Here is a 22,368-nt window from a genome sequence, read left to right on the forward strand (position 1 = left end):
CTCCTCTATAAAGTCATTCAAACGTAATAGTGGATTTTTCCTTTTGTTCTTGGAGTAAATGGGAAAATAATAAAAAAGATACAAGACAGTGTACTTAACAAAGTAATGAGGAAATGAACTACAATCCCATGAAGCATTGCGAATGACGTAATTAAATAAAACAAACGATGGGAATATATACAACTCTTTATTTTAGTTTGTTGATTATACGTATAGAAGCAATATATTTTACGTTTATGGCAAAATTTTCCGATATGTATGTACAAATTAATAAGTAGTTTAAGGTTGAGGGGAGTCTTCCGGAAGAGTTGCGCAGTCATATTCTACTGGACTACACTTCCCATAAGGCCATTCTGCGCGACGGAAGTGCCCGTCGGAAGTTTTGAGTCGAACGGTTCAGATTCAGATTCTAAAACAAAAAGAGTGAAATAATTCAAACACACGCGTGTTTAACCTCACAGAAAAGCGTTCTATGAGTGCGGGATATACTGGAGCGTCATCACGTTCTTATTGAATATTCATGAGCTGACCTGACGTTATAAATGAACTCGCCTCAGGTAAATGTTGCTGTTACTTTAGCGAGCTCCCTACACGGACAGCAGTCTAACCCGTCATAAGTGCTGTTTATGTAGGCAGCTCACTATTGTGGAGACACAAGTGAGATTTATACACTCATCGTGAATTAATGGAATTTATTGTATGTCTATATCCATTGTTGTTCCGTGTGTTTGTAGTTTTTCTCGTGATTCAGTGGTGTGTGTGACAGCATCATCATCATCATCATCATCATGACTCTGGCTCCTAAAGAGCTGTCGAACCTACTGGGCATCATGTCTGAGGACGCGTGCAGTAACAGTTTCGAGCAGCTCTCCACGGCGTTCCACCACTGCTTCGGTAAAGCCGAACACTTCCGTGTGGGTTCGGTTCTGGTGATGTTACTGCAGCAGCCGGATCTTCTCCCGAGCGCTCCACAGCGGCTCACAGCGCTCTATCTGCTGTGGGAGATGTACCGCACCGAGCCGCTGGCCGCAAACCCCTTCGCCGCTGTGTTTGCTCACCTGTTGAACCCCTCACCTGCCGGAGAAGAGCAGGAGAACCCGCTATCAGGTAAACAGCAGCACACCTGTGTGGACAGGTGCTTTAGTCTGTTCATGGAGTGTGCTGTGTTTCGTCAGACTAGACTTGTAAATATGAAGTGTCCAGCTCTAAAATGTGGGCCATAGGACCCTCCGGGTGGGCCGAACAGTTGGAGGCGTGGGTGTAGGTGTAGTTCTCAAGGTGGGCCGTGTTCATGATTGGGTGGGTCAGGCCAGCCAGGTTTAATGTCTGAAATTCATTTGAGTTTCACAATTAAACACATTTAACTCTCACATCATCAATAAACCAAAACAACTGATATATTCATAAAAATGTTTTTACACCAATTTAACCATTCGAAGTTATAACATCCCAGCAGTGTTGCGTAAGATACTCTAAAAAGAAGTAGTTATTAAGTAGTTACTCTACTAACTACTAATTACATCATGGATTACTGCACTAATTACTCTGCCTGAAAGTAATTGCATTACTTATTACTTTCCAAAACACTTGTTAAACTCGATCAGATGAACAATACAAGGATAGACATGAAACTGTTCCTTTTTTTTTGGAATTATTTCACACAATTTGGAATTTCAATGCACTCTAAGTCCTTGTGGTGGCGCGGTTACTCGCCTCAATCCGGGTGGCGGAGGACGAGTCTCAGTCACCTCCACCTTTGAAACCGTCAATCCGCGCATCTGATCACGTGATTCGTTGTGCATGACACCGCGGAGACTCACAGCATGTGGAGACTCATGCTACTCTCCACGATCCACACACAACTCACCACACACCCCATTGAGAGAACCACTAATCACCACCACGAGGAGGTTACCCCATGTGACTCTACCCTCCCTAGCAACCAGGCCAATTTGGTTGCTAAGGAGACCTGGCTGGAGTCACTGGATTCAAACTCACGACTCCAGGTGTGATAGTCAGTGTGAATACTCGCTGATCATAGATTATATGCTCCTCAGAACGCATCAACACTTTGAACAGAACATAATGAAATGCCAAATTAGGTAAATAAATGCTTTAACGGCGTTATTATATGAATCTCCAACAGCTGAAGGTGCGGACAGGAGGCTGCCATAAATGTTTGTAGAACAGCAACAGCGCCACCTTCTGTACAGGGGTGAAATTGTTTTTATTTTTATGGACTCCATGTGTATAAACCTTTCGTGGGAAGTTCGTCTCGCAAAATCTGCACGGATTTGTTGTGAACGGACCTTTAGCGCGGGCCAAACATTTGTCTCTCGTGGGCCGGATGTGGAATTTTGTTCTCGCCACCGAATGGAATTGCAAAAATTAACATTGTTTTCAAACAGCTTTCCAAATATGCCCGCTTGAACAAACAGATAGTCCCGCCCCCAACTCATGCCATTGACGGAGTCAAACACTTACTGCATTTGAAAAGCGTTAACGGCTTAAACGACAGTGTTTTTGCCTGAATGAATCACTTAACTGAAACTGATCTCAGAACAGTTTTTAAAGCACCTTATTTTCATCATCATACAGCCTCCGAAGGCAGCATTTTTTGTCATGGCCTCTCCAGACTACTTTTTATTGACACAATGTGTACAGTTTTAAAAAACTTCAACCTAAACATTGTTAACTTATAGTAGTCTCTAAATATTAAGCTGGGATAGGGGAGAGTATTTTAACACCTGAAAAGTTGAACACGTCAGCATGCAATTGTAATCGTGATTATTATTCGATTAATTGTGCAGCCTTAACCAACAGCCTTATCAATGGATGATACACACACACACACACATATGTGTATATATATATAGATATACTTTTATAATGTTGATGAGTTTTGAGTAATTAATGTGTACAATAAGTGCCTAATTCCAGTATTGTAAGTGCAGGCCACTCAACTTTATTTTTGAATCCCTCATCAATCCCTCAATGTCTCCAGGTTTCCTTCCTCCCATCACGCTGTCAGAGAAGTTCTTCCTGTCTCAGCTGATGCTCGCCCCACCGCGAGACCTGTTTAAGAAGACACCGAGACAGGTGTCCTGTATGGACGTGGGCTCAGCGCCACAGACTATAGACATCAGTGGACTGCAGCTCGCACTCGCTGGTACGTGACCGACTGTCTGTACGTTATCTCATTTAGACAGCTGCTTGTATTATGGTGTTATTATGTGAGGAGAGAGTTGAGTGTCAATATAGACAAATATCTGAGCAATCACAAGCAAGTGTTCCAGAGAGCAGCCGTGCTGTTATGTGGCTAAACCCACACCGATGTTTTGTTTGTTTCAGAGCGTCAGTCTGAGCTGCCCACTCAGAGTAAAGCCAGTTTTCCCAGCCTGCTTAGCGACCCGGACCCCGACTCCTCCAACTCTGGCTTTGACAGCTCAGTGGCCAATCAGATCACAGAATCACTGATGACAGGACCACGCCCCCTCTTGAGAGTGAGTGAAAGTGTAATAATAAAACTTGTTTTTAAGCGTGTTTTAAAACACACTCAGTGACCCGTCTGTCTGATTGTGTCTCAGGTCACTTCCGTCCGGAGTTGATCCGGCCCGCTCCGCCTCTGCTGGTGTGTGAGGACGAGCTGGCCTGGCTGAACCCCTGTGAACCGGATCACAGGATCCAGTGGGACCGCTCCATGTGTGTGCGTAGCGGCACCGGTGTGGAAATTAAGCGCGTGATGGCCAAAGCTTTCAAGAGTCCGCTGTCAGCCGCACAGCAGACCCAGGTACCACATAACCACTGACTCATCAGTGTCAAACCTCACAACATCTCAAGCATTTCATTAGTATTTAAAAAAGCATTAAAAAAAAATCCCAATTTGGAATGCACAATTACCCACTACTTGGAAGTTCCTCGTGGTGGTGCGGTTACTCGCCTCAATCCGGGTGGTGGAGGACGAATCTCAGTTGCCTCCGCTTCTGAGACCGTCAATCCGCCAATCATGTGACTTGTTGAGCGCGTAACCATGGAGACGTAGCACATGTGGAGGCTTCATGCTACTCTCCACGATCCACACACGACTCACCACACGCCCCACCGAGAGCGAGAACCATTAATCACCACCACGAGGAGGTTACCTCATGTGACTCTACCCTCCCTAGCAACCGGGCCAATTTGGTTGCTAAGGAGACCTGACTGGAGTCACTCACCACATGCCCCACCGAGAGCGAGAACCACATTATAGCGACCAGGAGGAGGTTACCCCATGTGACTCTACCCTCCCTAACAACCGGGTCAATTTGGTTGCTAAGGAGACCTGACTGGAGTCACTGGATTCAAACTCACGACTCCAGGTGTGATAGTCAGCGTCAATAATCGCTGAGATACCCAGACTCCCATTTAATTAGCATTTTAACTAGGGCTGTCGACATATTGTGCTAATTTAGTGCGATTAACTATATTTGAAAAATAATGCAAATAAAATCTAAACTCAATCATGCTCCTGATCCGTACGTTGTTCCTTCCATTGGAGCAATTCAAGCTTCATGTACCACCAGTTGTGTGCCAGGGCCGGTATTTATGAGATCAGAATTACGTTCCATTTTATATTTACCGTATTTTGTAATTTCTCACCCAACGCCGGGATCGGAGCTATACTTTTGTTTAAGGCTGTTTTATAGGAACTTTGGCTGCATCAGAAAACATAGGCAGCTGCCTTATCACTTAATGGTTTAAACAACAGTGTTTTTGGATGAATGGATCTCGCTGAACAGTTTAAAAGGTGCCTTATTTTATCCTAAATTCATTCATCCATCCTTACGCAGCCTCCGAAGGAAGCATTTTCCACTTTTCGGTCACAGCCTGTGTCTTCAGGTTACAGGTATAACTGGGTTTGTGAGACGCGCCTGTGGTGCTCTTTACTGCAGCCGGAGTGACCGATGAGACGAGGTGGTGAAAGCGCTCTTTAACCACACAGCACATGCTGAACTCAGCGGACAACATCTTAAAAATTGTCTATAAACCTATTAAGGAAGGCTTTTATGACTCAGAATAAAGTACTGTACTGGGGTGGGTGTAGGTGTAGTTCTCAAGGAGGGTCAAGTTCATGATTGGGTGGGCCAGGCCTTCGATCCATGGAGTCTGTCAGATTCTTGATCTGTTTATGATCAACTTTCACTGAAGCAGCAACCACAGCCTCCCAAATGCTGTTCAGAGGTGTATTGTCTTCCTTCACGTCTGAGAAGGGCCCACAAGTACTCAATAGGATTTACTCAAGTGAGGAAAGGGGCAAAGTCATTATTCAGGCATCTTTGAGGCCCTTGCTGGGTAGCCAAGCAGTGTACTTGGATGCATGTGATGGATTGTCCTGCATAAAGATCATGACCTTCTTGAATGCTGAGGACTTCTTCCTGTACCACTGCTTGAAGAGAAAACCTTCCAGAAACTGGCAGTAGGATTGAGAGTTGAGTTTCAGTCCATCTTCTACTCATCCTTAATGATAGCAGCCCATACCCCGAGGTACTTGAACTCCTTCACTTGGGGCAATACCTCCTTCCCTACCTGGAGTACAGACTCCTTCAGTTTCCTTTAGAGTGATTGAAAATATTTTTAAATATATATTTGACTTGCTCTCATTCTATAATTACACCCCATTCCCCTCTCACCCCTGCTCCAAGGGACTGACTTGGACATAAACGTCCTGCTCTGAATATGAACCCTGCTTGATGCAGTGGGGGGCAGTCAGCGCTCCAGCTGTACCGGCAACACACCTCTTCAAACCAATGAGCAGCGGCACGGTGTTCCACAGATGACGCGCACGTGTGCTTAAAGACAGCTGGATCGAGCACAAAACCATTCAGGGATCACGAGATGTGTTCTTCAACTACATTTAGCTTGACACTGCATGCTAGAAAGCGCTCGTGTGACCAGAGATGCTGAAAACTAGTGAGATGCAACTCAAACAAAGTGAAACGCTCCGAAGGTGTCCGTCTGACGCATGAGTACATAGAACAACAATTAAAAATAGTGCAGAGGGAAGTAGGGCAATAAGAGGAGTATGCTCAGTGATACTGAAATAAAACAAACAATATTTAGACTTTTAAAGCCACTGTGGCAGGGCAGGGCTGGGTCGCGATTCCACACACCCGCCCCCTAATCATGCTAATTAGCCCTCGAGAGGGATAGAGGCCGACTGAAGACGGCAGTGGGACAGAGAGAGCGATTTATGGGCAGCTGTCCGACACCAGTGTGTGTGTGTCTCTTTGTTTAAATTTGTCATCAAAATATTATTTATATTGTCAAGCCGGTTCTCGCCTCCTCCATTCCAATAATCCCTTTAAACTGGTGCGAAAACCTGGGAAGGAGGAGGGATGCGCCGTAGTAGAGTCCACGCCACTACCATCCACCCCAACGGAGCAGCCGCGGCCATCTGCCTGGAAGTGGAAGAACGGCCACCGACCGCGAGGGGAGGAGGGGCTCCCAACCAACCGCCTGGTTGCGTGGGAGACCCCTACCATCCACCAAAAACATGCCGGGCCGTTCCGTCCACCAGGTGCCGGAGGTCTGCCTCCAATCCGTCAGGGGAGGCGCGGCTGTCCTCCATTAGAGTGTGGAGGAGTGGCCGAGGATCAAGCTACGGCGTATCGGAGAACCAGAGAGTTAAGTTAGTGTTTTTTTCTCTCTCTCCCACTGCCGCTCCATGTTGGGCTTTCCCTCTCTTTTTTAAAAATGTTTTGTTAATTTGGCACGATCGCTGTTACAGCGTGTTGGTGCCACACTTTTTGTTTGTTTCCCTCCCCTTATCCCCTCCTTCATTCATGTAGGCGTGGATGACCTGCCGGTAGACGGGGCAGAAGGCACGCCCCTCCCTAGTGAAGGGGGGGTGTACACTTTATAATGTCTAAATATTTGTCTTTTGCCACAATTTATGTAATGATGTAATGTATTTAAATCAACTGAATTACAATATATTAAGTATTATATACTAAGTTATGTTCTTTTGGGGGCCTTTCTCAGTCAATATTGATATGTGATTCATTAGGTTTATTAATCGGCACATCATGTAATTAAATAGATTAAAAGTTTTAATCAATTAACAGCCCTAATTTGAACACTTAATGACTCTGATTGAAGATATTAGATGTTATTAGTCCATTATTGCTTAAATCCTGACATGTTGAAAAACGTGAAAATGATTCAAACCCTCATTTTTCTGACGTTTATAAACCAAACCTGTCAAAAACGTCGTTAAATCACAAGCATTTGTTTCTTTATGCAAAATACAATAAATGTTTCTGTTGATTTTGATGATGTATGTTGCTGTGAGGTTCACTCGTGTTATTTCCAGTATCATGTGTTTATTGAACTGTCCCATCAGCTGCTGGGTGAACTGGAGAAAGACCCAAAGCTGGTTTATCACATCGGTCTGACCCCAGCTAAACTACCGGACCTGGTTGAGAACAATCCTCTGGTGGCCATCGAGATGCTGCTGAAGCTGATGTCATCGAGTCAGATCACAGAATACTTCTCTGTCCTGGTCAACATGGACATGTCCCTGCACTCCATGGAGGTGGTCAACAGGTACAGCCTGAGACGGGTGTATTTCATGTAATCCACTCATTCAGTCTTTGTGGGTGATGTGTGTGTAAATGCAGTTGTGTGTGCTTTGTTGTAGATTAACGACAGCTGTGGAACTTCCTCCTGAGTTCATTCATCTGTACATCTCCAACTGCATCTCTACATGTGAACAAATCAAAGACAAATACATGCAGGTAACACACACACCCATAACATACACGATGCATGTGTGTGAGTGAGATTTACACAGCACGCAATACAAGTTTGTGCTGATCATCATGCAATTAAAAATGTCAACATGTCCCATTATTGGGTTATATCAGGTCAAATCAACCAAATCTCAGAATCTTCCCTGGCTGAAGTTTTTTATTTTCATACTTTTTCTTGAAGAAAGAGAAACTTAGATGATGATGAATATTTACTGAGTAATCCAGTATTTTGTAGAGGGGGGTCAAAATCACAATTTCAACTTTGATTTTGGAGTAAAACTAAGGGGGGAAAAAGTGACTTTATAAACATGTCAGCGTCATGATTTTCTATTTCCACAGAGATATTTGGGTCTACCACAAACATCAGTTGAGTTCAGCAGCTCTTGTTGCATTATACGTCGATGGCGAGAGTCCAAAAATGGGAAAAACACCTTTTTTATGTTGTTTTTCCAAAGTTGGAGTGTCTATAACTTCAGAAGTATTACAGATATCTTAATGTCCTTTTAGATTCTGCTACACAGCAAACTTTCCTCTTTATATCTTCATTTTTAAGGCCAAATATGGCTGAATCCCAGAGATATGGGCCTCTCAATATGGCTGAATCCCAGAGATATGGCCCTCTCAATATGGCTGAATCCCAGAGATATGGGGCTCTCAATATGGCTGAATCCCAGAGATATGGGGCTCTCAATATGGCTGAATCCCAGAGATATGGGGCTCTCAATATGGCTGAATCCCAGAGATATGGGGCTCTCAATATGGCTGAATCCCAGAGATATGGGGCTCTCAATATGGCTGAATCCCAGAGATATGGGGCTCTCAATATGGCTGAATCCCAGAGATATGGGGCTCTCAATATGGCTGAATCCCAGAGATATGGGGCTCTCAATATGGCTGAATCCCAGAGATATGGGGCTCTCAATATGGCTGAATCCCAGAGATATGGGGCTCTCAATATGGCTGAATCCCAGAGATATGGGGCTCTCAATATGGCTGAATCCCAGAGATATGGGGCTCTCAATATGGCTGAATCCCAGAGATATGGGGCTCTCAATATGGCTGAATCCCAGAGATATGGGCCTCTCAATATGGCTGAATCCCAGAGATATGGGGCTCTCAATGTGCCTCCATGTGTAAATTGTGCCTCACATGGTATGAAGCGAGTTTGTCTTGTCTATTAAAGCAAACATCTGAAGTACGAGTAATGTTGAAACTGGAAATGTACATTTTATTTATGCACATGAGAACTATAATGAAGGGATTTGTTAGAATAGTTACTTCATCTCATTTTCAAGCAACCTCACGTTTTTCAGAAGATACAAACTGTTAATATTTATGACATTTATCAAGTGTCAATTTATATTTTCTTCCAGAAAACAATCTTTTGCCAGACTCCTTTTAGAAATGTAAAGTCACAGATTCATCATCACCGCACAAGATCTTCAGAAAACCATCATCCTGTTTTTAAATGTTTTCTCAGGACATCTCTTGGCCCGTTTGCAGTTTTAATATTGAGGGTCGTCTCTGTGGAACTGGAGCCTCTATACTTAAAGAATTACAATTCACCACCTGTTTTTATAAATGCTGAAAATGTTTCTTGTTTCGCCTTATTTCTTCATCAATACCCAAGTTTAGACTTAATAAAATAACAAAATGTATGCATGGAGGCACATTGAGAGGCCCATATCTCTGGGATTCAGCCATATTGAGAGGCCCATATCTCTGGGATTCAGCCATATTGAGAGGGTCATATCTCTGGGATTCAGCCATATTGAGAGGGCCATATCTCTGGGATTCAGCCATATTGAGAGGGCCATATCTCTGGGATTCAGCCATATTGAGAGCCCCATATCTCTGGGATTCAGCCATATTGAGAGGTCCATATCTCTGGGATTCAGCCATATTGAGAGCCCCATATCTCTGGGATTCAGCCATATTGAGAGGGTCATATCTCTGGGATTCAGCCATATTGAGAGGCCCATATCTCTGGGATTCAGCCATATTGAGAGGCCCATATCTCTGGGATTCAGCCATATTGAGAGCCCCATATCTCTGGGATTCAGCCATATTGAGAGGGTCATATCTCTGGGATTCAGCCATATTGAGAGGGTCATATCTCTGGGATTCAGCCATATTGAGAGGGCCATATCTCTGGGATTCAGCCATATTGAGAGGGCCATATCTCTGGGATTCAGCCATATTGAGAGGGCCATATCTCTGGGATTCAGCCATATTGAGAGGTCCATATCTCTGGGATTCAGCCATATTGAGAGGCTCATATCTCTGGGATTCAGCCATATTTGGCCTTAAAAATGAAGATATAAAGAGGAAAGTTTGCTGTGTAGCAGAATCTAAAAGGACATTAAGATATCTGTAATACTTCTGAAGTTATAGACACTCCAACTTTGGAAAAACAACATAAAAAAGGTGTTTTTCCCATTTTTGGACTCTCGCCATCGACGTATAATGCAACAAGAGCTGCTGAACTCAACTGATGTTTGTGCTAGACCCAAATATCTCTGTGGAAACAGAAAATCATGACACTGACACGTTTCTATGGTTATATTTTTTACCCTTGTTTTTGCTCCAAAATCATCCAAGAAAATATCATTTTTACCCCCCTTGTACAAAATAATGGATAACTTTTAAAATGTTTCTTAACATCAGATTGTTTTATTACGTTCTCACGATGTCGCTCTCTCACACAGAACCGGTTGGTGCGTCTGGTGTGTGTGTTCCTCCAGTCACTCATCAGGAATAAGATCATCAATGTTCAGGATCTGTTCATCGAGGTTCAGGCCTTCTGCATTGAGTTCAGTCGAATCCGTGAGGCGGCGGGTCTGTTCAGACTCCTGAAGACGCTCGATAATGGAGAGACACCCCCCGAGAGCAAGACTGCCAAATAATCCGTCAGAACGATGCACGATATTGACTGCTAAACATGATTCTCTAGTGAATAAACTCTTCTCATTTCCAAGAAGATCAGGCCTGTGGACAGAGCAGGTAACCTCAGTATTTCTATCATCACAGATTTCATCCAGCTAACAGGAATAACCTGATTATTTACTTTCTGCTCATTTCTGTTGGTACATGTACAGCATTCTATAACTCGTGTCTTTTGTTATTTCCAATTGCTGTAATTTTACCCCATTAAAGTGATGGATCCTCACATGGGACATCAGTGTACAACGTTTCTTTACTCTGTAGTATTCATCTGCTCCACAGGTGAACATGCAATGAACCATGTTTAAATGAGCAAACGCACACAGTTTAGTAGAAAAAGGACGTTTTTATTTAGATTCATGTGTATGTAATAGAACTATTAGAAAGCTTGTTAACACTGTGTTAAGACATGGCAAAGAGTGAAATCAGAAAAACATTTATATTCGATACAGAAATGACCAGGACCACTATGATGCTTCCAGGTTTTCTATGACTGGGACGCTTGAGAGAACTAAACAAAATAAAAGGCCTCATTATTGCCAATGAGACGTGGGTGGTAATCCTTGAGTGAAAGATGTGTTGTGATTGGAGGTTTTAGATGCGTCTCATTCCTCTGGCCATCAGACAGGCAAACACCGTCATCACCATCTTCGGTTTGACCTCCACCAGATCCTCCGGCAGCGCATACACGCGTGCTCCGATCTTCCTCGCCATGGAGATGGCGTACCTTACGAAACAAAAAACATGTTCAAGTTTGATGTCAGCTGTTTCTAATCAAAGAGTCATGACATGAGGAATCAGATGTTCCTTGATCTTCTGACATATAAGAGTTCATTGCACCATTACAGTGTTTATATAGTACATTCACATAAAACGCGAAGCGAGCGTTTCGCGGGACACGATTACATACAAAGTCAATGCAAAGATGTGAATTAGGCGAATGGAACACGCAAAATTGTTGTATTCGCATAAATCCTCATAACGCCTTGTCGCGAAAGCCTATAAGCATTGCGATTCTGGATGTCACTGACGTAGTAGCAGAAGAAATTAGGAAAAATGGATGATAAAATTGTTGTAGCGGTGTGTGGGCATCCGGAATTGTACGACACAACGTCATATATGTACAGAGACCGGACGAATAAAGACATCGCTCGGAGGAAAGTGAGCGAGGAAGTTGGTCGACCTGGTAAGTTCTGAAAATATGCGCGACTACTTGATTCCAGCTATTGGATGAACTTTACTATGAACCAAGTTGTAGAAGCCCCTCCTCCTGTCCTTTTCCGGAAGAGAAGTGGGAATACTCGCGGGTTCCTGTTACTCTCTCGGACGCGAGTTAAAACACACATTTATAATCCAGCGGTTAAACTCGCACGAGAAATGCGAGGCGAAAATTTTCTTCGCATTGTATGTGAATGCACCATTACTCGCGTGAACGCGAGTTAAAACACACATATATAATCCAGCGGTTAAACTCGCGGGAGCAATGTTAGGCGAAAATGTTCTTCGCGTTGTATGTGAACAATTAGTTTCAGATCTCAAAAGTTCCTCCTCACTGTATAAAGAGCATTTGTTGAAAGCAAGCTGCCAAAACTACTCGTTCTCGACTTCCTCCACATTGTGATGTCACACTAGATATTTGCATCTGACCGCCTCTACAGCAACACATCAATGCCTGCTTTACCTTTAATCACTACTTTAAGCCCCGCCCAGTAGCAGTGAGAGAGCCAATCAGGACAGTGGGCATGTACTAGCAAGTCTTAAAGGAGAAGCAGCACCAAAACAGCGTTACTGACAGAGGGTCGAAAATGAACCGAAACTCTTGTGGCTGTACTTTTGAAAGAAAGTGTATTTTAATGTTTGAAGGGCTGGCCTGTGTTATCCATGAACTTAGTTACTTATTTTTTATTTTATTAGATTTTTTTATCCCCTTTTCTCCCCAATTTGGAACGCCCAATTCACACTACTTAAGTAGGTCCTCTTGGTGGCGCGGTTACTCGCCTGAATTCGGGTGGTGGAGGACGAGTCTCAGTTGCGTCCGCTTCTGAGACCGTCAATCCGCGCATCTGATCACGAGACTCGTTGTGCATGACACCGTGGAGACTCACAGCATGTGGAGGCTCATGCTATTCTCCACGATCCACACACAACTCACCACACGCCCCATTGAGAGAACCACTAATCACAACCACGAGGAGGTTACCCCATGTGACTCTACCCTCCCTAGCAACCGAGCCAATTTGGTTGCTAAGGAGACCTGACTGGAGTCACTCAACACACCCTGGATTCAAACTCATGACTCCAGGTGTGATAGTCAGCGTCAATACTCGCTGAGATACACACACCCCCATGATCTTAATTTCTTATTTTAACTGAGGCGAGTTGGTAATGGACATTAATGCTGAACTGAACTAGTATTTATAAGCACTGGTACACTAATGAGGATGTATTTCTCATAGCTGAACATACTTGGCATTATTGAGTTTTTCTCCATCTGCCAAATCTTCTGTCTTGATGAGGTCATAACGGATTGATCCGGGCTGAATGGCGTCAATCAGGTCCAGTACCGGCATGCTGCTGCTTATAGATCCATCCTTAAGAATGATCAAACATTTGCTCAGGTGGACAGTAGAATAATCTGAGTGTGTATCAGTGTAAATATGTGCTGCTTACTTTAAAGCCGCTGATGGTGCCTTTACCAGCTTGTGTCAGCGCGTCGTTCACCCATGTGACAATCGTGTCATCGGTCACCTTCTGTCCATCACCCAGATCCTCCAGTATGTTCAGAGTATACCTGCAGACATGCATACAGACCATTACTGCAGGCCACACCTCAACAGTGCGTTAAAGTGTTTTAACGCACACCTCTCCGTGGATTATCCCACTCATCCCATGTTCTCTTGTCAGCATTGATTAGTTACAGCTGATTTTTGGGTGACACGTTATTTGAATGTGTCCTTGCTACACGTTACATGTAACTACTATAGTAATAACAGTCAATTATGCTTAATTACAACCGTAAACCTATAGTAAGTACATGTTGTTAATTAGTAATGAGTAATTGTGTAATTACACTGTAACAAAGACACTATTATTAAAATAAAGTGTAACTGATTTCTGCAGCACGAAGAATAAAATAATGTTTTCCGTGTCTGATTTAAAACACGCAGAAGTTTAGATGTAACGACCCGTAGATAAATACGTTTTATAGTTTTATATTCCCTCTTTAAATATTTCCATTTACAGTTCTATTCACAACTCATACAGAAAGAAATAAGAGCAAAATCAATTTATAAATTGAACTTCACCCGAACAAATACTGTAAATTAATTGAATCAAACTTAACATAATTTTGCGTTTGCTTTAACTGGTTAATTTCTACATTACACATCCTGTACATTCATACATATATATATATATAATGCAACATTCTCTTCATTATTTTACACAATTTGAATGAATCTTTAGCTTAAATAGCTTAAACTGTATTTGTCATAAAACCATAATAACTACCTATATGATTATTATTACTATAGTCTATTATTGTTATGATTTTACTATGAATATCAAGATTAAAATAAGGTTACTGTAGTAAAACCAGATTAAGTTTATTATGAGGGAACGTAAAATGTGCTTCACAGCAGCTTAATTACAGTTTTTGGGTTTTATTTCTATTTTATATTTATAATTTCAGTTTAGTTTTCAGTGTTTTATGGAAACATAGAGGCCATGTTGTGTTACTGATATTTATTGGCATTGTCATGTTTGATGAATGTAAATGTTTGGGATTTGGTCAAAAGAGGATGTCCAAAAAGTTCTTCCCAGTATTGACTTTTATTTATGTTTCGCTTTTGACTAAAGTGAGACATCCTAAGATTTCTATAAAGCTATAATGTCAGATTATGTGGCATTTGGATTATAAATAAAAGTGTCCCACTTTGCCATATTCACCATGCAAAAAAAAACTCAAATTAATTAAAGGTCATTTTTAATTTTATTTTAGTTATTTTGGAGTTATGACCAAGTATTTTAGATTAGTTTCAGTTTTTTTGAACGTGTTTTAATTTGACTTTTCGTTGCCGATAACAACACTGCATCACAGCTGATATAAAGAGTGTTACATGAGTTGTTTACGTTGTGTTTTGTGATGTGACAGATAAATATTTATTTATCTATTTATTTGGCATATTAACAATAAAAAAGAAAGCAAGAATATGTAAATAGATAATAGATGTGCAGGAGACATTAGAAAATGTTATGGGTTTATATGTATACCTAAACTTTCCAATAACAAACATTTAATGCAATGAAACACCAGCTCTTGATACAATATATTTACATCCAGAAGACGAACAGATGCGGAAAACTCTGGTGAAGGTGGCACGTTCATAAAGAACACATTAAAACTGACTGGAACTACCTGGGCATTAAATGGATTTAACACACACATTCCAGCCAATCAGAAAGGAGTATTGAAACGGACCATCTGTAGTATCTCAATCAAAAGATAAATGAGTTATGTGCTCCAAAATTCTAATACATTCTTATGAAACATTTAATAGTACAGAGCCACTTAGAGGACAGGGAGCGAATAGGATATATTTGCGTTCCCTCGCAATTATTGTAGGTTCCCTTTCCGTTAATAAACAATTTTTTACTACAGTAATATTGCGGTAACCACATCTGTAGTAACCACGGTTCATTGTATGGTTACTATGGTTTTACTACAGTAATATTGCGGTAACCACATCTGTAGTGACCACGGTTCATTGTATGGTTACTATGGTTTTACTACAGTAATATTGCGGTAACCACGTCTGTAGTAACCACGGTTCATTGTATGGTTACTATGGTTTTACTACAGTAATATTGCGGTAACCACGTCTGTAGTAACCACGGTTCATTGTATGGTTACTATGGTTTTACTACAGTAATATTGCGGTAACCACGTCTGTAGTAACCACGGTTCATTGTATGGTTACTATGGTTTTACTACAGTAATATTGCGGTAACCACGTCTGTAGTGACCACGGTTCATTGTATGGTTACTATGGTTTTACTACAGTAATATTAGCGTGTAACCATGTCTGTAATGTAAACTACTAGCGGTTCATTGTATGGTTACTATGGTTTTACTACAGTAATATTGCGGTAACCAAGTCTGTAGTGACCACGGTTCATTGTATGGTTACTATGGTTTTACTACAGTAATATTGCAGTAACCACGTCTGTAGTGACCACGGTTCATTGTATGGTTACTATGGTTTTACTACAGTAATATTGTGGTAACTACAACTGTAGTAACCACGGTTCATTGTATGGTTACTACAGTAATATTGCGGTAACCACGTCTGTAGTAACCACGGTTCATTGTATGGTTACTATAGTAATATTGCGGTAACCAAGTCTGTAGTGACCACGGTTCATTGTATGGTTACTATGGTTTTACTACAGTAATATTGCGGTAACCACATCTGTAGTGACCACGGTTCATTGTATGGTTACTATGGTTTTACTACAGTAATATTGCGGTAACCACGACTGTAGTGACCACGGTTCATTGTATGGTTACTATGGTTTTACTACAGTAATATTGCGGTAACCACAACTGTAGTAACCACGGTTCATTGTATGGTTACTACAGTAATATTGCAGTAACCACGTCTGTAGTAACCACGGTTCATTGTATGGTTACTATAGTAATATTGCGGTAACCAAGTCTGTAGTGACCACGGTTCATTGTATGGTTACTATGGTTTTACTACAGTAATATTGCGGTAACCACGTCTGTAGTGACCACGGTTCATTGTATGGTTACTATGGTTTTACTACAGTAATATTGCGGTAACCACGTCTGTAGTAACCACGGTTCATTGTATGGTTACTATAGTTATATTGCGGTAACCACGTCTGTAGTAACCACGGTTCATTGTATGGTTACTATGGTTTTACTACAGTAATATTGCGGTAACCACGTCTGTAGTAACCACGGTTCATTGTATGGTTACTATGGTTTTACTACAGTAATATTGCGGTAACCACGTCTGTAGTAACCACGGTTCATTGTATGGTTACTATAGTAATATTGCGGTAACCACGTCTGTAGTAACCACGGTTCATTGTATGGTTACTATGGTTTTACTACAGTAATATTGCGGTAACCAAGTCTGTAGTGACCACGGTTCATTGTATGGTTACTATGGTTTTACTACAGTAATATTGCGGTAACCACGTCTGTAGTGACCACGGTTCATTGTATGGTTACTATGGTTTTACTACAGTAATATTGCGGTAACCACGTCTGTAGTAACCACGGTTCATTGTATGGTTACTATAGTAATATTGCGGTAACCACGTCTGTAGTAACCACGGTTCATTGTATGGTTACTATGGTTTTACTACAGTAATATTGCGGTAACCAAGTCTGTAGTGACCACGGTTCATTGTATGGTTACTATGGTTTTACTACAGTAATATTGCGGTAACCACGTCTGTAGTGACCACGGTTCATTGTATGGTTACTATGGTTTTACTACAGTAATATTGCGGTAACCACGTCTGTAGTGACCACGGTTCATTGTATGGTTACTATGGTTTTACTACAGTAATATTGTGGTAACCACGTCTGTAGTGACCACGGTTCATTGTATGGTTACTATGGTTTTACTACAGTAATATTGCGGTAACCACGTCTGTAGTGACCACGGTTCATTGTATGGTTACTATGGTTTTACTACAGTAATATTGCGGTAACCACAACTGTAGTAACCACGGTTCATTGTATGGTTACTATGGTTTTACTACAGTAATATTGTGGTAACCACGTCTGTAGTAACCACGGTTCATTGTATGGTTACTATGGTTTTACTACAGTAATATTGTGGTAACCACGACTGTAGTAACCATGGTTCATTGCACCATAATGTTGTACAACATTATGACGTAAAACAAAGAAATATTTGAGATGCTGCACTGTTTCTATACATAATTATATAGGTAATGACATGTAAATAAATATTGATCATGTGCACTCGATGTTCTACAGAACATCGCTAAAAATATAATTTGTAATGAGAAAGATGTATCAAAGGACTGGTTCATCAAAAAAAAATAAAAAACTATTTACTCACCCTCATGTTGTTCCAAACCTGTATGACTTTCATTCATCCGTGGAACACAAAAAGAGACGTAAAGCTGTGTGTTATTCTCAGTCACCATTCACCTCCACTGCATCTTGTTTCCATACAATGAAAGTGAACAGTGACTGAGACTGTCATTCTAACATCTCCTTTTTTGTTCTGCAGAGGAAAGAAAGTCATACAGGTTTGGAACAACATGAGTATGAGCAAATGATGACAGATGTGTGAAATGATGTGTGTTTTACCTCCTCATGAGCTGCCAGAGCAGAGCGAGAGTGAGTGTGCGGTTTCCTTCATTCAGATCCTGACCAGCGATTCCAACAAGAGAGAATTTCGCCTCCTTCTTTCCCAAATCCACAGCGTAGTTACAGTTCTCCAACTGCAATTCACAAGCCTTCCTTTAGAACTCAGTGTACTGAAAGCAATGCTGGACTAACACTGCATTTATAATGTACAGTGTTTCTCTCCTGGGAAAACGGACCATAGATATTGATGACATCATCCTGCACTCACAGGTGTTTCAAGAAAGGGTCGAGCTCGTTGATGCTCTGAAAAGTATTTCAAGAATGAATCTCAGAGGTGATTAAAGCGGTTGTACCTTCTTCATGTTGCTGCCCAGTTTAGGATACGGGGGTTTGTTGACTTTGTCCCAGTCCACAGGAACCTTGATCTTCTCGTACAGCTGGAAGATCACCAGAGCATCGGCCAGATCGCTAGAGAAACAGAGTCACACTCAGTCAGTGCATCATGTGAGCGGTTTAAAGCAGCGCTCGAGTCAACCGCACCGTCAGTCTCATGTTTCAGTCGGTCCAGTGACATGAGGATGTGAAGATTCTTACACATAGAGATGATTGACACGCGGGTTCACACCCAGTGAGTTCATCCAGTTTCTGAAGGTGCGCTCCTCTCTGGTTTCACCTGACAAATGGCACATCAAACACACACACACGGTTAATGCCAGATCATTCTAGAATATCCACTACTGGATAACTGATTCAGCAGCTCATGATGTTTATATCACATCTGTGGTGGAACATGCAAACATCTGATGATGATCACTGTCCTTATAGATCATACATGAATATCTGTCTGTCTACCTTTTGTCTGTCTACCTTTTGTCTGTCTGCCTTTTGTCTGTCTGACTTTCTGTATTTCTGTCTGTCTACCTTTTGTCTGTCTGACTTTCTGTATTTCTGTCTGTCTGCCTTTTGTCTGTCTGACTTTCTGTATTTCTGTCTGTCTACCTTTTGTCTGCCTTTCTGTCTGTCTGTCTACCTTTTGTCTGTCTGACGTTCTGTATTTCTGTCTGTCTACCTTTTGTCTGTCTGACTTTCTGTATTTCTGTCTGTCTACCTTTTGTCTGCCTTTCTGTCTGTCTGTCTACCTTTTGTCTGTCTGACTTTCTGTATTTCTGTCTGTCTGCCTTTTGTCTGTCTGACTTTCTGTATTTCTGTCTGTCTACCTTTTGTCTGCCTTTCTGTCTGTCTGTCTACCTTTTGTCTGTCTGACGTTCTGTATTTCTGTCTGTCTACCTTTTGTCTGTCTGACTTTCTGTATTTCTGTCTGTCTACCTTTTGTCTGCCTTTCTGTCTGTCTGTCTACCTTTTGTCTGTCTGACTTTCTGTATTTCTGTCTGTCTACCTTTTGTCTGCCTTTCTGTCTGTCTGTCTACCTTTTGTCTGTCTGACTTTCTGTATTTCTGTCTGTCTACCTTTTGTCTGTCTGACTTTCTGTATTTCTGTCTGTCTACCTTTTGTCTGTCTGTCTGTCTGTCTACCTTTTGTCTGTCTGACTTTCTGTATTTCTGTCTGTCTACCTTTTGTCTGCCTTTCTGTCTGTCTGTCTGTCTGCCTTTTGTCTGTCTGACTTTCTGTATTTCTGTCTGTCTACCTTTTGTCTGCCTTTCTGTCTGTCTACCTTTTGTCTGTCTGACGTTCTGTATTTCTGTCTGTCTACCTTTTGTCTGTCTGACTTTCTGTATTTCTGTCTGTCTACCTTTTGTCTGCCTTTCTGTCTGTCTGTCTACCTTTTGTCTGTCTGTCTTTCTGTATTTCTGTCTGTCTGCCTTTTGTCTGTCTGTCTGTCTGTCTACCTTTTGTCTGTCTGACTTTCTGTATTTCTGTCTGTCTACCTTTTGTCTGTCTGTCTGTCTGTCTACCTTTTGTCTGTCTGACTTTCTGTATTTCTGTCTGTCTACCTTTTGTCTGCCTTTCTGTCTGTCTGTCTGTCTGCCTTTTGTCTGTCTGACTTTCTGTATTTCTGTCTGTCTACCTTTTGTCTGCCTTTCTGTCTGTCTGTCTACCTTTTGTCTGTCTGACGTTCTGTATTTCTGTCTGTCTACCTTTTGTCTGTCTGACTTTCTGTATTTCTGTCTGTCTACCTTTTGTCTGCCTTTCTGTCTGTCTGTCTACCTTTTGTCTGTCTGACTTTCTGTATTTCTGTCTGTCTACCTTTTGTCTGTCTGACTTTCTGTATTTCTGTCTGTCTGCCTTTTGTCTGTCTGACTTTCTGTATTTCTGTCTGTCTACCTTTTGTCTGCCTTTCTGTCTGTCTGTCTACCTTTTGTCTGTCTGACTTTCTGTATTTCTGTCTGTCTACCTTTTGTCTGTCTGACTTTCTGTATTTCTGTCTGTCTACCTTTTGTCTGTCTGTCTGTCCGTCTACCTTTTGTCTGTCTGACTTTCTGTATTTCTGTCTGTCTGCCTTTTGTCTGTCTGACTTTCTGTATTTCTGTCTGTCTACCTTTTGTCTGTCTGCCTTTCTGTCTGTCTACCTTTTGTCTGCCTGTCTGTCTGTCTGTCTACCTTTTCTCTGTCTGACTTTCTGTATTTCTGTCTGTCTACCTTTTGTCTGCCTTTCTGTCTGTTTACCTTTTGTCTGTCTGACTTTCTGTATTTCTGTCTGTCTACCTTTTGTCTGTCTGACTTTCTGTATTTCTGTCTGTCTGCCTTTTGTCTGTCTGACTTTCTGTATTTCTGTCTGTCTACCTTTTGTCTGTCTGACTTTCTGTATTTCTGTCTGTCTACCTTTTGTCTGTCTGACTTTCTGTATTTCTGTCTGTCTGCCTTTTTGTCTGTCTGACTTTCTGTATTTCTGTCTGTCTACCTTTTGTCTGTCTGACTTTCTGTATTTCTGTCTGTCTACCTTTTGTCTGTCTTTCTGTCTGTCTGTCTACCTTTTGTCTGTCTGACTTTCTGTATTTCTGTCTGTCTGCCTTTTGTCTGTCTGACTTTCTGTATTTCTGTCTGTCTACCTTTTGTCTGTCTTTCTGTCTGTCTGTCTACCTTTTGTCTGTCTGACTTTCTGTATTTCTGTCTGTCTGCCTTTTGTCTGTCTGACTTTCTGTATTTCTGTCTGTCTACCTTTTGTCTGTCTGACTTTCTGTATTTCTGTCTGTCTACCTTTTGTCTGTCTGACTTTCTGTATTTCTGTCTGTCTGCCTGTCTGTCTGTCTGTCTACCTTTTGTCTGTCTGACTTTCTGTATTTCTGTCTGTCTACCTTTTGTCTGTCTGACTTTCTGTATTTCTGTCTGTCTGCCTTTTGTCTGTCTGACTTTATGTATTTCTGTCTGTCTACCTTTTGTCTGCCTTTCTGTCTGTCTGTCTACCTTTTGTCTGTCTGACTTTCTGTATTTCTGTCTGTCTACCTTTTGTCTGTCTGACTTTCTGTATTTCTGTCTGTCTACCTTTTGTCTGCCTGTCTGTCTACCTTTTGTCTGTCTGACTTTCTGTTTTTCTGTCTGTCTACCTTTTGTCTGTCTGACTTTCTGTATTTCTGTCTGTCTATCTTTTGTCTGTCTGACTTTCTGTATTTCTGTCTGTCTACCTTTTGTCTGCCTGTCTGCCAATCTGTCTGCCTTTCTGTCTGTCTACCTTTTGTCTGTCTGACTTTCTGTATTTCTGTCTGTCTACCTTTTGTCTGCCTGTCTGCCAATCTGTCTACCTTTTGTCTGTCTGACTTTCTGTATTTCTGTCTGACTTTCTGTATTTCTGTCTGTCTACCTTTTGTCTGCCTTTCTGTCTGTCTACCTTTTGTCTGTCTGACTTTCTGTCTTTCTGTCTGTCTGTCTTTCTGTCTGTCTGCCTGTTTGTCTGTCTGTCTGTCTGCCTATTTATCTGTCTGTATTTCTGTCTGTCTGTGTTTGTTTGTTTGTTGTTTGTTTGATTTATATTATTGCATCATATTTTGTGCAAAAGTGACTGTTTACAACTGAAGTTATTGCTCAAAGGTTTCTCTTTCATAACTCCGGTTGGAGATGTCCGTTGTGTCATTAGGAGACATGAATGGACACAGATGAGTGTGTAACGTCACACAGAGTGAATGCACAGATCAGTAGTTCATATGGAGATCTCTGTATCTGAGCACAGCTTCAGACATGGTTGAGATCTCCACTGAAACTCCAGAGAAGACGCAAGAGATTACTCGAGTTGATTTTATTTCACTCGTAATTCTAAAAACACATGAAATTTCTAGCTAATTAGCCGTCCATGTTTGCCAA

General features: G+C 41.6%; 2 protein-coding genes and 1 long non-coding RNA gene across 3 annotated transcripts in view; 1 reads left to right on the forward strand and 2 right to left on the reverse strand.

Annotated features, from left to right (window-relative positions):
• The first annotated feature begins 367 nt into the window (after positions 1–367).
• On the forward strand, positions 368–10,701 carry LOC127658946 (CCR4-NOT transcription complex subunit 11-like). The gene is made up of 8 exons (XM_052148535.1): positions 368–557; positions 735–1,107; positions 3,005–3,169; positions 3,352–3,513; positions 3,588–3,790; positions 7,382–7,584; positions 7,679–7,775; positions 10,499–10,701. The coding sequence occupies exons 2-8, from the start codon at positions 789–791 to the stop codon at positions 10,694–10,696; spliced, it is 1,347 nt and encodes a 448-aa protein (XP_052004495.1). The 5' UTR covers positions 368–557; positions 735–788; the 3' UTR covers positions 10,697–10,701.
• A 612-nt stretch (positions 10,702–11,313) lies between these two features.
• Positions 11,314–22,368, reverse strand: part of LOC127658945 (plastin-2-like) — a 23,205-nt gene continuing 12,150 nt past the window's right edge. Inside the window, exons 11-16 of the mRNA XM_052148534.1 lie at positions 18,709–18,787; positions 18,468–18,582; positions 18,115–18,248; positions 13,404–13,524; positions 13,200–13,324; positions 11,314–11,460 (exon numbers count right to left, since the gene is read on the reverse strand). Of these exons, the coding sequence (XP_052004494.1) occupies positions 11,328–11,460; positions 13,200–13,324; positions 13,404–13,524; positions 18,115–18,248; positions 18,468–18,582; positions 18,709–18,787 (707 nt within the window). The 3' untranslated portion in view covers positions 11,314–11,327. The remainder of the gene's footprint in view (positions 11,461–13,199; positions 13,325–13,403; positions 13,525–18,114; positions 18,249–18,467; positions 18,583–18,708; positions 18,788–22,368) is intronic.
• On the reverse strand, positions 19,733–21,431 carry LOC127658952 (uncharacterized). The gene is made up of 3 exons (XR_007972476.1): positions 21,154–21,431; positions 20,211–20,280; positions 19,733–19,895 (listed from the first exon to the last, which is right to left on the reverse strand). It is a non-coding gene; the product is annotated as an uncharacterized LOC127658952 (long non-coding RNA).

Source organism: Xyrauchen texanus, chromosome 18, assembly GCF_025860055.1.
Source record: "Xyrauchen texanus isolate HMW12.3.18 chromosome 18, RBS_HiC_50CHRs, whole genome shotgun sequence".
Lineage (NCBI taxonomy): Eukaryota > Metazoa > Chordata > Actinopteri > Cypriniformes > Catostomidae > Xyrauchen > Xyrauchen texanus.

Bases quoted from the DNA above. Each gene is read 5' to 3' on its own strand.
- LOC127658946 (XM_052148535.1), top strand. From the start codon at position 789: ATGACTCTGGCTCCTAAAGAGCTGTCGAACCTACTGGGCATCATGTCT. The intron at 1,108-3,004 runs GTAAACAGCAGC...CAATGTCTCCAG, and splicing joins GCAGGAGAACCCGCTATCAG to GTTTCCTTCCTCCCATCACG. The intron at 7,585-7,678 runs GTACAGCCTGAG...GCTTTGTTGTAG, and splicing joins TCCATGGAGGTGGTCAACAG to ATTAACGACAGCTGTGGAAC.